This window comes from Rhinopithecus bieti, unplaced genomic scaffold, assembly GCF_001698545.2.
Source record: "Rhinopithecus bieti isolate Rb0 unplaced genomic scaffold, ASM169854v2 scaffold_34489, whole genome shotgun sequence".
Classification (NCBI taxonomy): Eukaryota; Metazoa; Chordata; class Mammalia; order Primates; family Cercopithecidae; genus Rhinopithecus; species Rhinopithecus bieti.
Window position 1 is genome coordinate 2010815 of NW_016815128.1, and position 13821 is coordinate 2024635.

Genomic DNA, 13821 nt, shown 5'->3' on the forward strand with positions numbered 1-13821 from the left:
AAGTGGGAGGCAATGTCTGGACCCAGGAAGTCCAGTGCCAAAGCTCTGTTTAGTTGTCATGCAATGCAGCCTCTCATTAACCCCTCTCCATGCTGTGTAGACCTGCATGCTGGCTCCTGTCCCACTGCCTGTATTACAACAGCATGCTCACATGTCTGCTCAACTCACTTCAATACACATTTGCAGACGACAGGAGAAATCTCCTGCAAACTTCACATGCATGAAACTCTTTAAACTCACAGGATACACCTGGAGACTTCTGGCATGGGATTCACTTAATACCCCCTTCATTGAGAATTTATTTTTCTTTCAGATGTTCAAGGATTCTCATAACAATAACATAGCAATAGTTCTGCATGTGCCTCCACTTACATGACTTTGGACCAAGGGTGATGTGGATGAAAGAAAATTCAAGTTGTTCCGGGAGACTTTTATCGATGAAAAATGAAATCCAACATCTTGTTGAGTTCAGTTTGATAATTACTTCAGGATCTATTCTCTACCTGGTGCTATTTGGAGACTTGTTTTGCATTTTTGCTTCAGCAAATATTTACCACACTTAGTATGTTTTCGTAACAGGCTTCAAATATAAATAGAACTCCGTCCCTCATTTGCAGGAGTTCATGGCTTCATGGAGCAGGAACAAAGTAACACAAATCATTAAACTAAAGTGAGCCATGGCTGGGATGGAGCACGGCACCATGAAACACAGGAGCTCACCAGGAGCTCTCAGATCCCAGGATCTCAGACGGTTTCCCGAGAAGGCAGCCTTTGGTTTGGGCTTTGCAGGCCGATGGGGATTGTGTCAGGAATAAAAACAAGGTGAGATGGGATAGTCCAGGCAGAGGCCATAGCTGGCAGAAAGACACTGGGGTAAGGACCCTAGTTTTGCCCCCTGGAGGTCTGAAATACGAGGTGTGCAGGAGAGCTGGGGCACCTCAGGGACCGATGAGAGGAGTATCACATGCCCATGGCTTTGACTCCCATCCTAAGCAATCAGGCCTTCATCCTGCAGGTGAACAGGAACTACCAGGAGCTTTTAACCAGGACAGTGAGAGTTGTCCCTATGTTGGTTTCCGTGCTTCCTGCAGCACACTCTGTATGGAAGGCTGTGCAAAGCAAAAGATGGCTCAGACAAGGTCTCCACTATGTGGTGCCTTGTGGTTACAGAGGAAGTCCCTGTGAAGGGTGATCCTGACATGTGGTGAGGTCTCACTGGGGCCAGAGACTCTCCCATTCCATAGGACGGGCCATAGGAAGGCAGGCTGGGTATTGCTGCCAAGGCCCCTGGAACCTCCAGAGAGATGCACTGTGTGTACTGCTGCAGAAAAGGCCGGGCAGAAGAGTTGAACCCTGTGCCCAGCTTCATGGTATGGCAGAGGGGGACCAGGAGACGGCTATGTGCCTGCTGGATGTCCACCTAAAGGGCGACCCCCAGTGAAGTTTTAGAGTTCAGACACTCACTATTCAAACCATGGTACACGATATCCCAGCTGCACCATCATCTCCAGGGAACTAGTTGGAATTGCAGAATCTCTTGCCCCACCTCAGCTCAAAAGAATCAGAAAGCACATTTTAACAAGATCCCCAGGTAATTCACGTGCACATTAAAGTGTGAGACGTCCTAAAATCGGAGAGAGAAATTGTTTTTTCTCAAACCAGCTGCCTCCAGCTGAGCTTAGTGTTCCCGGCTGCCCTGGGCAGGCTCTCAATAAGCTCAGAGTCGCTCTCTAGAGTTAGTGCTGTGAAATCACAGCACCAGGAATTCCCTGACCTGCGGGACAGGGAGAGGGAACAGTGACCACAGCGGACAGCCAGTCCCCAAAGCTTTAGTGTCCCCACTAGGAATCAGACCTAATAAAACCTGCATCACGGCATCAAACTGAGGACCCACTGAGCACACGTGTAACATACTAACCAATGGGACCAGTGCAGACTAGGTGCTCAGTCTCAAGGAACAGCTTTCTTTCACTCCCTGTTGGAAGGTCGATGGTGTGCCAGAGGGCCTCTTACGCTCTTTACCCCCTTGAATTTGAGGTCAGCTCCTTCACCGCAGAACCTTGAGAAGTCACTGGGCCTCACGGGACCTGAGTGTCCTCTAGAATCCCTGACTTCAAAAGGATGTTAAATGAAACAATGCCTTTAAAAACCCTCTGACAAGAGGACTGGTCAAAGCAAACAAACCCCAAAGACACAATCTCCGCCACTCCCGAAAACCAACAAAACAGGCTGCCCACAGTCAGAAGCTGCTCACGGATGCTTTGTAACTGTACTTATCATTAACAGCTCCTGCTAGGAGGGTACAGCTCTGGGAAAGAGTACATGACAATTTGGGATCTCCCAGAAGTTTACTGGGGGGCAACCAGGGAATTCTCTGGTGTTATAGAAAACTCTACATTGCTGTGTTATAGAAAATTAAACCACAACAGCAACACTGCTCTCCAGTTGATACTCAGCATGTGTTAAACTTGTTTGTACCAAAGCACATGTCTGAGTTTCATTAGAACCTGCAGGTCCTCTGCGGGGAGTACACCCCGCTTCCTAATCAGGCTTCACAGCAGGGGTCCTCAGTAACTGCTCCAACTCCCTGCATCCTGCATCCTCTCCAGCCTGCCTTGCATCCTCACCTGAGCTCCACCTAGGTGGGCCCCAAGTGCCCACGCTGCTTCAGGGTGGTGGGCCCTTACCCTGGGCTTTGCATGGCTGTTCCCTCTGCCTTGAGGGTCCTTCCCTGACTGGTGTCTAACACCCTCCCACTCTTTCAGGGCAATGTCCCAGGCTCCATCCCTGCCTCCCCAGGCAAGATAAGGTGCCCGCTCCTCCTTGCTCCCACAGCCCCTCACCTCTCGCTCCCTGGTTCCCGTACTGATCACATCAGCAGTGTCCACCTTATCTGTGAACACTATCTCTCACTGAGCTGCAAGCAAGTCCTGGCTGGTATCTTCCACCTTTGTATATCCAATGAATAATCGAGTGGTCAGCACACAGTAGATGCTAAGTAAACGTTTATAAGAATCGCATGGAGTAAAGATTCATCCACATCACTCCATTACTGCAGAACTCTGTGTCTTCAAATTGCTTTAAATCACCCAAAACACTTCTCAGCCTTCCCAACTCCACCACTGGCAGGAATGGGGGAGACCAGGAGGTGGCGATGTTCTACCTCTAAACAGTGCTGCTGACTCAGCTTGCTCTTCAGGGATTTTTGGGAAGCGGGTGCTGTTTCTTCCACTCCAACAGCCAGGCCAGATCTTTAGCAAACCAAGGAGTAGGCAGAAACACACACCCATTCACCCTTTCTACCCTCTTCATGCAGCCACATCCCTGCAGTGGTTGGCTAATTTAGTTGCTTTGTATAAAATAAAGCCTGTGGCAACACAGTCACTCAAAACCAAGAGCTGGCAGCCCTGCAGCCTGGGGCACCGCCCTAGAAAAGGAAGGCAACCAGTTGATCTCTCATAAAATATACTTGATCAAGTCACTGGCAGCCTGCATCCTAAGCCCTGAATCTCCCACCAGAACCACTGTGGGAAACAGACAAGATAACATTGCAATGGAATGCAGGTGGCCTTGCGTTCAGGCCCTGGGCCCATCCCTTAGTGATTCGTGGACTTTAAGGAAGCCACATTTCTCTGTGTCCACTTAAAGCAAAATGACTGTGGATACTTGAGTACCTCCCTCCTTGTACTCCCAGGGCTGCAGCAAAGATAGAGCCTGGTGAACCACAGGTAGGGAGCCAGCATTCCCTAGGCCGGGTGTGTTGGTATTGTCACTGTTGTAGCGACTGCAATTAACCTTAATCACCATTTCCTGCCTCAAGATTCACTGCCTTTCCTTGTATGGTATTGTGATAGAAGAAAATTAAAATTTCTTATCTCCAAACATATTTCTTTGACATATTTTGAAAAAGCTGCTGCTTGGCCACCAGGCAGAAGCGACCTAACAAAACTGCCTTAAGTGGGGAAAATTCGTATCTGCAGAGAATCTCCATTAATGAAGCCAGGTCCCATCCCTTTTCCATGCCTTTCCCAAGATCCAGGAGGGATGGAGAGTTCCACACCTTTAAAAGTCTGAAAAGGAACACGTACCACCTATTCTCTGTGAGGGACACTTCATCTACACAACAAGGCCACCTTGGCTAGCCAAGCCTCTTCTCTCCCTCCCATAACCTGCTTTGCCAGAATCTAAGCCTCCATCTTTCTGTAACCTTAAGGTGGTGTGTAAGTTTCTGTAACTCACTGGGAAATTGGGTCTTTAGGGGGCCAAAAGCCTACAGCCCACATAAATACACATACATATATATCTCTCTCCACAGTTTCTGTCACAGAGCTTCTATTAATAAAACCCTTGACATTTCTGAAGCCATAGGAACATCTTTTGTTATTCATAAATTCCTTTCGAACATATGCTAATTGAGCCTGTACTCATGAGGTGACTCTTGACAGACCTTTAGATAGCTTTAGGGTAGAGGCTGTTTGCCAGAAAGACCAATCCATGATTGGAGAGTTGGGAGTTTGAGCCCTGCCCTTGACCTCTGGAGAAAGGAGAGGGGCTGGGGACTGAGCTAATCAACAATGGCCAATGATTTAATCAATAGTGTCTAATGTCAGGGAACCTCCATGAAAACCTTTAAGGGACAGGTCTTAGAGAGGTTCTAGGTTAGTGAACACCTTCACCTGCTAGGAGGATGGGGTATAGGTGAGGACGCCTTCACCTGCCAGGAGGATGGTGTACAGGAGAGGACACCTTCACCTGCCAGGAGGATGGTGTACAGGTGAGGACGCCTTCAACTGCTAGGAGGAACTCTACAGGTGAGAGGTCCCTGCACTTGGGTTCCTTGCAAACCTCACCCCATGAAACTCTTCATCTGGCTGTGCATCTGCACTCTTTGCAATATTCTTTATCATAGAACAGGTACAGTAAGAAAAGTGCTTCCTGAGTTCTCTGAGTCATTCAACAAGTTATTAACCTAGAGGGGGGCATCATGGGAACCCCTGATGTAAAGCTGATTGGTCAGAAGTACTGCAGGCCCAGGACTCACAACTTGTACCTCAAATGAGGCCTGTCTTGTGGGGCTGCACCCCTAACCTGTGGGATCTGATGCTGAACCCAGGTAGACAGGATTGAGTTTGAATTGGATCACTAGACATCTAGCTTATGTCAGAGAGCTGGCAAGGTTGTTGGTGTGAGGAAAACTGCCATGCATTTGGTGTCAAAGTGTCTGTGGATACAGACAAATCCTAGTAGTTCCTTTCTCTACACAACTTGTCAGACTCCTTCCTCATGGCATTCTGTGACGGGAATGTGTTTCAGCTCCATGGTGCCTGGGGCACACAGGCCTGTTCACTATTAGCTTGGGATCTCTCCACAGAACCTCAGTCACCCCATGCCCTCTGCCTTCCTGCAGCCCTGCCCACTGTTCACAAGCACAGCCTTGCACCTCATGCCTTGCTGCTTCCAGGTTCCATCTACTTCCTTAGTGCAAACAGAAAAGAGGCTCCGTATTCTCTCCAGGCTTGGCTCCAACTTAGCCTCCTCTCTCAAGTCCACTGGAGTCAGCCTTGTCCTGGGTAGAATTAGTGACACATCAACCTGGGATCCCTCTACCACATACTGATAGGGACAGAAGACAGGAAAATTCTGGACAGAAGAGGGAAGGTCCTGGCAAGGGCCCCACCCTCAGGCCTGGAACTGTGACCCAAAGTAAGAACATTCATTTCTATTTTCCTGCTCAAATGTTGCCTTTTCAAAACATCCATGCCAGTCCCACCCCCCATCCTGTGCCCATAAAAACCACAGGCTATGCCAACAGAGGAGAAGAGGAGAAACAGCTGGATGCCTCCCCAGAGACTACAGTTGCACGCTGGAGAGAAGCAGCTTGACTTCAGAAGGATGGCTTGACAGCGTTGCTCCATAGTGGCATCTGGCTGGGGATTGCCAAACTCTGAGGGAAGATTATCTTCCCGCTCCACACCCTTTCCAGCTCCCCTTCCCACTGAGAGCCACTTTCATCAGCAATACAAGCCTCTGCATTCACCACCCTTCAATTCATTCACCACCCCTTCAATCACTTCAACCTGAGTTTTCCTGGATGCCAAACAAGAGCTCACGTACCACAGGTGTGGATGCAAAGGGCTGTCACACTGACTGCCCTCATTGGCAGAAAGCAGTCACCTCATGCAAAAAAGTGAAAAAGTGTTAACTGTTTTAAGTCTGATAAGAAACATTTACCATCTATTCTCTCTGAAGCCTGCTATCCAAAGGCCTTCATCTGCATAATAAGAACTTGGTCTCATCAAACCCTTATCTTAACCCAGACTCCCTTGTATTGATTCCAGGTTTTTAAATAACCTCTTTCAACCAATTGCCAATCAGAAAATCTTTGAATCTACCTATGATCTGGAAGCCTCGCTGTCCCCAGCCTTCAGTTGCCCCACCTTTTTGGACCAAACCAATGCAGATCTTACATGTATTGACTGATGTCTTATGTGTCCTTAAAATGCGTAAAACCAAGCTAAAGCCTGACCACCCTGGGCACATGTTCTCAGGATCTTCTGGGGCTGTGTCATGAGCCATGGTCACTCATATTTGGCTCATAATAAATCTTCTCAAATATTTTATGGAGTTTGACTCTTTTCGTCAACACCAGGCCCATGGAATAGGATGAACAATGACAAGGACAGCAGTGACACTGGTGGCGGCATTTTGCCCCAAGCTCTGTTCTGAGCACTGTGTACCTGTGACCCCACTTCATTCTCCTATGGCCTGCCCAGTGATGGACAGCCAGCTGGCTGATTCAGGACTGTACCCTGCAGTCTGGGCAGAAGCCTTTATCCACTACTTTTGAGGTGATGCATGACACAGGACAACAGCACACACAGGTCCATTGGATCAGTAAATGAACATACTGAGTACAAGCTCCTTTTGCAGATAGGCCAATAGCCTCAGGGGTATGACATTAGTGGCTCCAGGGTCAGTCACTTCCTCAAGTTTGCTACCGTTCATCCACTAATTCTAGCATTTATTCAGAGCTTCTAGGTGCCAGGAGCCCTTCTAAGCAGTATAAGTTCCAGAGTGAAAAGATCACCTCCCTAGGCTATGTGCTGCATGAGCAAGGGGTCACCACTGAGTCCCCATGGCTGAGACCTGAAGAGCACTGGATCTGAGAAGCACTGGAGCTTGGGGAAATGTCTGTGAAATGAAAACCCCTCATGGGTCAAAAGACGAATGGCAGTTGTTCCCAGGAAAACGTTGATCCTTTTTGCCATGAAGACAAAAGGAACCTGGACATTTAACCATATTCCCTGCCAAAGGCATGAGTATCACCAAACTCTACTTTATGACCACAAAAAATGACAAGCCAAAGCTCCCATCATTTGATAAATACTTGCACTAGACCTGATGGTTTCCATTTTCTGCATTTACTGCACAGGGCCAGACCTCATGGACACCATCTCTATTCCCTGCACCGATGCTGCCTCCTAGGCTTGCATCACACTGGGGAGGGCTCAGCATCGCAGGGACCAGCTCAGCATCGCAGGGACCAGAACAGGGACTAACCCTGTTCTGCCAGCACTGTGACTCTGGTCAGTGTGTGAGTCAGCCATGTTTCTTCATCCACTGAAAAGAATGTGATGGCTTATCTTATAGAATTATTTTATCAATTGCATGAGAAAATTCACGCAATGTAGCCAGGCAATCAGCCAGTGTACCAGGCTTATCGGCTACGAGAAAAAGACATCAATGAAACCACCATTGCAAAATTGTAACTGAGATGGTGAAAGAGACCTGAAATAACCACTTCCTTCTTGATTCTAACCTCTAAGCTGTCCTTGTTCATTCCTGGGCATAGGCCAAATGAACTTTGGGAGGAACTTAGTTTATAGTTTGAAACAAAGATAGCAGCCCTTTCCCAAAACAAACCCCCTTCTTGCCTGGTGAACTAGACTGCCTTTGTAAGACTAACAAACAAGCCAAAATCTTAGAAATTATGGTTTAGGAGTCATGCAGCTGGAGGCTACAAGATTCTGACCCTCCTCAAATTGCTTCTATGGAATAATATCACTATTGTAAAACCTAAGATATTTTGCAGACCCTGCACTTGATGGATCAGTTGGCATCACCCAGATTGATAAACTTGCTCATCTGGTCTTGTGGTCCCCACCCAGGAACTGACTCAGTGCAAGAGGACAGTTGGACTCATCCCCAACCCAACCAATCAGCACTCCTGACTCACTGGCCCCCTACTCAGCAAATTATTCTTAAAAACTCAGATCCCCAAATGCCTGGGGAGACTGATTTGAACAATAATAAAACTCAGGTCTTCTGTATAGCTGGCTCTGTGTGAATTACTCTTTCTCTATTGCTATTCCCCTGTCTTGATAATGGAGCTCTGTCTAGGCAGTGGGTAAAGTGAACCCACTGGGTGGTTGCATCAGTGAAAACAGATTGATTTTTATCCCCGTATTACAGATAAGAACATCAAGGTTCACGAAGATTAAGCAACTTGCCTAAAGTCACACAGTGAGTAGGTAGAGAATTCAAAGCCACATCTCTCTGGCTCTGATGTGCATAATCTTTGCAATACAGGACTCCCCATCACTACCACCCACTAGCCACCACGCACCATCATGTGACGTATAAGGAGAAAACAGGCAGTGGTTCCTGCCTGCTCTCACAACCGCAGTGCAGCAGCAGCCCCTGTCCGGTGACCTGGTTGGGACTCTGGAGGCAGAAGGCCTGCTGCGTGTGAGCACCAATTCCTCCCACCACTTACCAGGTGACTTTGGACAAGTGCTTTGGTAATGGTGAAATCTCAGGGGCTATAGAAAGATTAAAGGGGATTTTATTGACAAGCACTTAGAACTGTGCTAGGCTGAGAATCCCTGCTGATTAAATATAAGTCGGTGATGCTGGTGCTATGGTGATCCTGGACTAGGGAAGAGAAGCCCCTGGAAACCTGAACATAACAGGCACAGAGACCAACACAGAGAACCTGCAGGCCACACCCAGAAGGAAAGAGAGTGGGGGTATTGACAAATAGTCAAATCGTCACGAATCAGCTCTTCAGCCTGATCTCGTGATGGGAAATGGAAAAGCTGAATTGGAAAGCTGCCTGTTCCTGTGTTCCTTGTTGTTTCAATTGCTAAAACTAAATTTCTGATAATTTACAGAGTAAAGCAGTTTCCCCTTGGGATGCTGAGTTGCACCTCCACAGGTACGTGGCTCTGGCCAGGCCCTCAGGGAATGGAGCCTGAGGCAGCCCGAGCCAGCCCTGGAAGGAGAGGCCATCTCACCAAAGAGCAGACCCCCTGAGCAGAGCACTTAGGAGGGTCCTTGCTTGAGCTCTCTAGTGGTCCTCTCGGAACAAACCTTCTATGTAGATAAGGAGTCGCAGGCCCCAAAGGGTGAGCCCATTGTCTCAGGTCCCACAACTGCTCCAAAGAGAAGCTCAGAGCCTGGATTTAAACCCAGGCCAGCATGGCTTTGAAGCTTCTGGTCCCTGCCTAACGCAGTGGGTGCATTGAGGCTCACTCAGGGAGGGATGAGAGTTGTAGCCATCTGGAGCCCAGGGCCTCCTGTCTACTCAGCTGCCCACTCAGACACACATCATCAATACTGCATCAGAGTCAGAGCATATGAGCCCCCAAGTGTGGACATTAGGTCTTTGACTCATCTCAGTGGCTCTTACACACTCTCCAAATGGACTCCTGTGTTGCCTTCCTACAGTCTGCTGACCGTGCATTTATGATAATCAGTGCTTGGCATGTGTTTCCCTGTTATTGCCACAAGCCAAGCCCCACCCCTTCTCCCAGGCTGCAGTCCAATGGCCCCTCCCCGAAGACCATCCAGCTCTAAGCTTCCAACACCCTCCTCGGTCTCTGCCTCCGCATTCTGCCCTCTCCAGGGATCTCCTCTGCATCCACTGTGAGAATGGATTTTATGAACTTTCTAACATGCTCTAAAGCAGGGGTTCTCAACTCTGGCTACACATAATATTCATCTGGGGAGCTTTGAATAAAAACACAGTATCTGAACTCCAATCCCAGATCTTCTGTTTCAGGAAGTTTGGGCATCCAGGCTCAGGCAAAGATGCATCGTTAAAGTTCCAAGGATGATTCTAAGGTACAGCCAGGGTTGAGAAACACTGGTTTAACAGACAGAGATGTCAGTTTGGGGATGAGAGTTTGAGTCCTGCTTCTAGTACTAATTAGCTGTGTTAGTCACCCTGGTATAGACTTCTTTCCAACCTTAATTTGCCTGTTCTTCATATAAAAATAAGAGTACTCACCCAGATATCCAACACAAGGGGGATGTAAAAGTGTTCCAGAGATAGTAAATAGCAGCAGCATGCATTTGTCAAATATTTATTCAGCCTTTACTCTTAATGCACGCTTGATGAGGTTTTTTTGGCAAATGCACATGACTGTTTTCATTGTCATCACTGACTCTAGCATCCCTGCCATGTCTGAGGCCATCTGTGCACAGGTACAAGATTCTGTCATCCACAGTGAGAAGCACTGAGTTACTAGTCAACAAATGTTTGTTCAATGGATGGGTAATGGACAAATACATATGTGTTGTCTAAGCTTCAGGGAAACAAAAATCTGTGAACACGTTTAGTTTTTCCAAAATATCTAACAAGGCACATACTTATAGAACACAGTGATGTAGGGTAACAGAATGTAAGAATATTTCTCCAGCTTGTTATCTAGAGTGAAGTCACAAGTGGTGTCTTTTCACTTCTTTTTTATATAGCAAGCAAGCAACTGTATTTGTCTTGCAAAACTACTGCCATTCATTCAGACCCCAGCGCCAGCTCTCCAATTACCTGCAGCTCTGAGCACAGCTGAGAAAGTGTTTCTTCAACAGCAAGGGCCTCTAGAAAGAAAAAATAAACTGTATGATTCAACGAACACATAGTGAAACGCAGCAGTTGCTATTAAATGAAAAAGCAAAGTTTCACATTGGCATTAAAGTCACAGAGACCAACACATTGCTGAGGACCTTCTGTCTATTCTAACTTCCCAATGGAATTGTGCTTATCGGGAGAATAAACCTGATTGGAGCCATGAACTGAGTACTAGATAAAAGCCAATATCACCCCATGCACACAGTTATGAGAAGCAGCACGTCCCAAATTCATACAGCACTTGTGTGGCCCAGAGAGATTCCACGTTTATTTCTATTTTTGCAGGTACACACACACACACACACACACACACACACACACACAGAGAGAGAGAGAGAGAGAGAGAGAGAGAGAGATACATCTGTGCATCATATACAGAACATGGATTTGAATCTCTATCTTAAAGATAAAATATCAGAAGCCCTGAGAACCTCCTGCTCAGCCCCACCGGCTCTGATACTGAAGAACGTGGCCATCTTATTAACAGAAACCAGGTGGCCTCTGGCCATTTGTTTTCATGGTCACAGTTGTGACTGGGTTTGAACTCTCCTCTGGTTCCATGATGCTGTGGTCAGTCATTTGTACATGGCTCTGGCATGGATTTTAATTAAAGCATGCTTGCCTAGGTGAGTGGAAACAATCTCCTAGCAACTGATGGTCCTTGCTGATGATCTAATTAGTAGATACCTCTCTACTTCACTGCTGAACTCAGGTCCCTGAACTCCACAAGGCAAAATGAACTTTTGATACACTATTCATGGCTATGTATTCTCAGTGTCTAGCACAGAATCTGACACATAGTACATGTCCAGTAAAATGTGATGAGGGTGTGAATGAACAAATAAATTCAGCTCCTTTGAATAAAATATAATATTAAAAGTTATATCAGGAATCCAACAGCCACTGAAAAATCTCCATTTTTTTCATTTGAGCTATATAAAGTCCTTCTGATTCTGTACATGTCTTGCCTGCATGCATAAGATTTGAACTTGAAAAAAATTCAATGATTGCATGATTCAAAGAGTAGTGCCTGAGTACAGGATTTGTCTAAGATGTGAGAGCTGATAAAGCTTATGGTAAGAAGGCTCCGGATTCAATTCAACAACTGTAACCTTGTACCTACTCCTTTACTCTACATACCAGAGAGAGTACAGCAGGGATCTGAGGGGAATCAGCTCTCAAAGGCCTCAGTCTAGCTGGGAAGCAAAATACGCAAATACACCTTTTTTACGTGATGATTTCAGTGCAGCAACAAACAATGAACAAGGCCATTGACCCAGCCAAAACCACAGTTATCTCAGCAGTTGAGGTCTAGGGGTAAAGATAAGGAAGTCAAGGTACCTAGCAGGGTTCTGATGTTGAAATGGGTGTTATCCTTGAAAAGCAGGCTGAGGACTTGCCCTCTGTTCTAGAGGCAATGAGGCCTTATTAGAGAACTTTGAGCAGAACCAGGACATATCACCTGTTGTTACTGAGTGTGACATGATATAGAGGACTCTGCCCCAAGGGATCAGCACAGGATCCCTGAGCTTCTGTCATGGATCTGTCACACATCACTGTGTGATGCTGAGCAACGCTTTTACCTCTCTGAGTTTCAGGACCACCGTCTGTCAATCAACAGAGATTCAAGCCCACTGATTTCCATGTTGTCTCATCTTTGGAAAATCCATGTGCAAAAGTCAATTGATCCCAAGATAACCAAATGTAATGGATACTAAGAAGTGTCTATAATCATCCAGATCAAGCATATATAGATGCATATGTGTATATATATAGTTCTTTGAGGATTGTTTTACACTCTTGTAAGTTACAATTCCATAATTACAGCTTAATTAAGAAAAGGCTATAAACTAGCATTTTCCTCTAGAAAGCAACCTAAAATTATGCAGTGGGGTGGCAGGTGTGTAATAGGTAATAGATGTCTAGCAGATGAATGCGTGAGTGAATGAATGTGCCTTAAAGAGCATGTGTCTTCTCTTACTGTATTTGCATTTCCCAGATCCTCTCCTGCTAGAATAATGAAAATCACAGCCCAAACCTACTTGGACCAGTGTTATTCCTGTGACATTTACAAAAGCATGCCTGCTTTTTCCCATCCCTTGTCTGGAGGAGGCACATGGGCTGCTGGGATGGGCTTGCCCCTGTCCTGGGCCCTTACCCAGCTCCGTGTGTGGCAGCTCCGGGATGTCCCGCATGATCACCAGGAAGTGGAGACGGAGTCCCCGATAAGCGTGGAGGAGCAACAGGCACAGGTCTCGGTGCCACTTGTGTGCGTGCTGCATGCAGTTCTCGGAGGTGATGTAGAAGCTTCCCTACGGAGTGAAACAGAAACAGGGGTTGAGGCATACTGCACCCGGCCCAGGTAGCACAGGGCCCTGATGCTCCATCTGCCCGCACCCACATTCACAAATGTTTGGAGGTTCAGGGAAGGAAGCAGACCCCATCCTGAGTAAAACTGGAACATGGTTGAAGATTCCAAGAAAAAGAGAGTCCTGAGCTGCAATCGCTTCTTTATCCCTCTAGGTAAGAAAACACTGAAATCTGCCACACCTTTGTCTTATATTCAGATTAAAATAATAAAATAGCAACGATAATCACAATAATAATAAATGATCGTGAAGGTGATTAGGATACTGGCCTCACAGGTTTGAGACAACCAAGTGGCCCCACTTACAAGCTGATATGGTTTGGCTCTGTGTCCCCACTCAAGTCTCACCTTGAATTGTAATAATCCCCACGTGTCATGGGAGGGACCCAGTGGGAGGTAATTGAGTCATGGGGGCGGGTTTTTCCCATGCTGTTCTTATGACAGTGAATAAGTCTCACGAGATCTGATGGTTTGATAAAGGGCAGTTCCCCTGCAAATGCTCTCTTGCCTGTCATCATGTAAGACATGACTTTGCTCGTCC

The 13821-nt window shown here is 46.8% G+C and overlaps 1 protein-coding gene across 8 annotated transcripts in view; it reads right to left on the reverse strand.

Moving 5' to 3' along the window:
- Window positions 1-13821, reverse strand: part of FAM135B (family with sequence similarity 135 member B) — a 360972-nt gene that overhangs the window by 55516 nt on the left and 291635 nt on the right. For all 8 annotated transcript variants that reach the window (XM_017852949.1, XM_017852948.1, XM_017852947.1 and 5 more), the window contains 2 exons: window positions 13071-13224; window positions 10832-10881 (listed from right to left, as the gene is read on the reverse strand). In XM_017852949.1, coding sequence (XP_017708438.1) covers window positions 10832-10881; window positions 13071-13224 — 204 coding nt within the window. The remainder of the gene's footprint in view (window positions 1-10831; window positions 10882-13070; window positions 13225-13821) is intronic.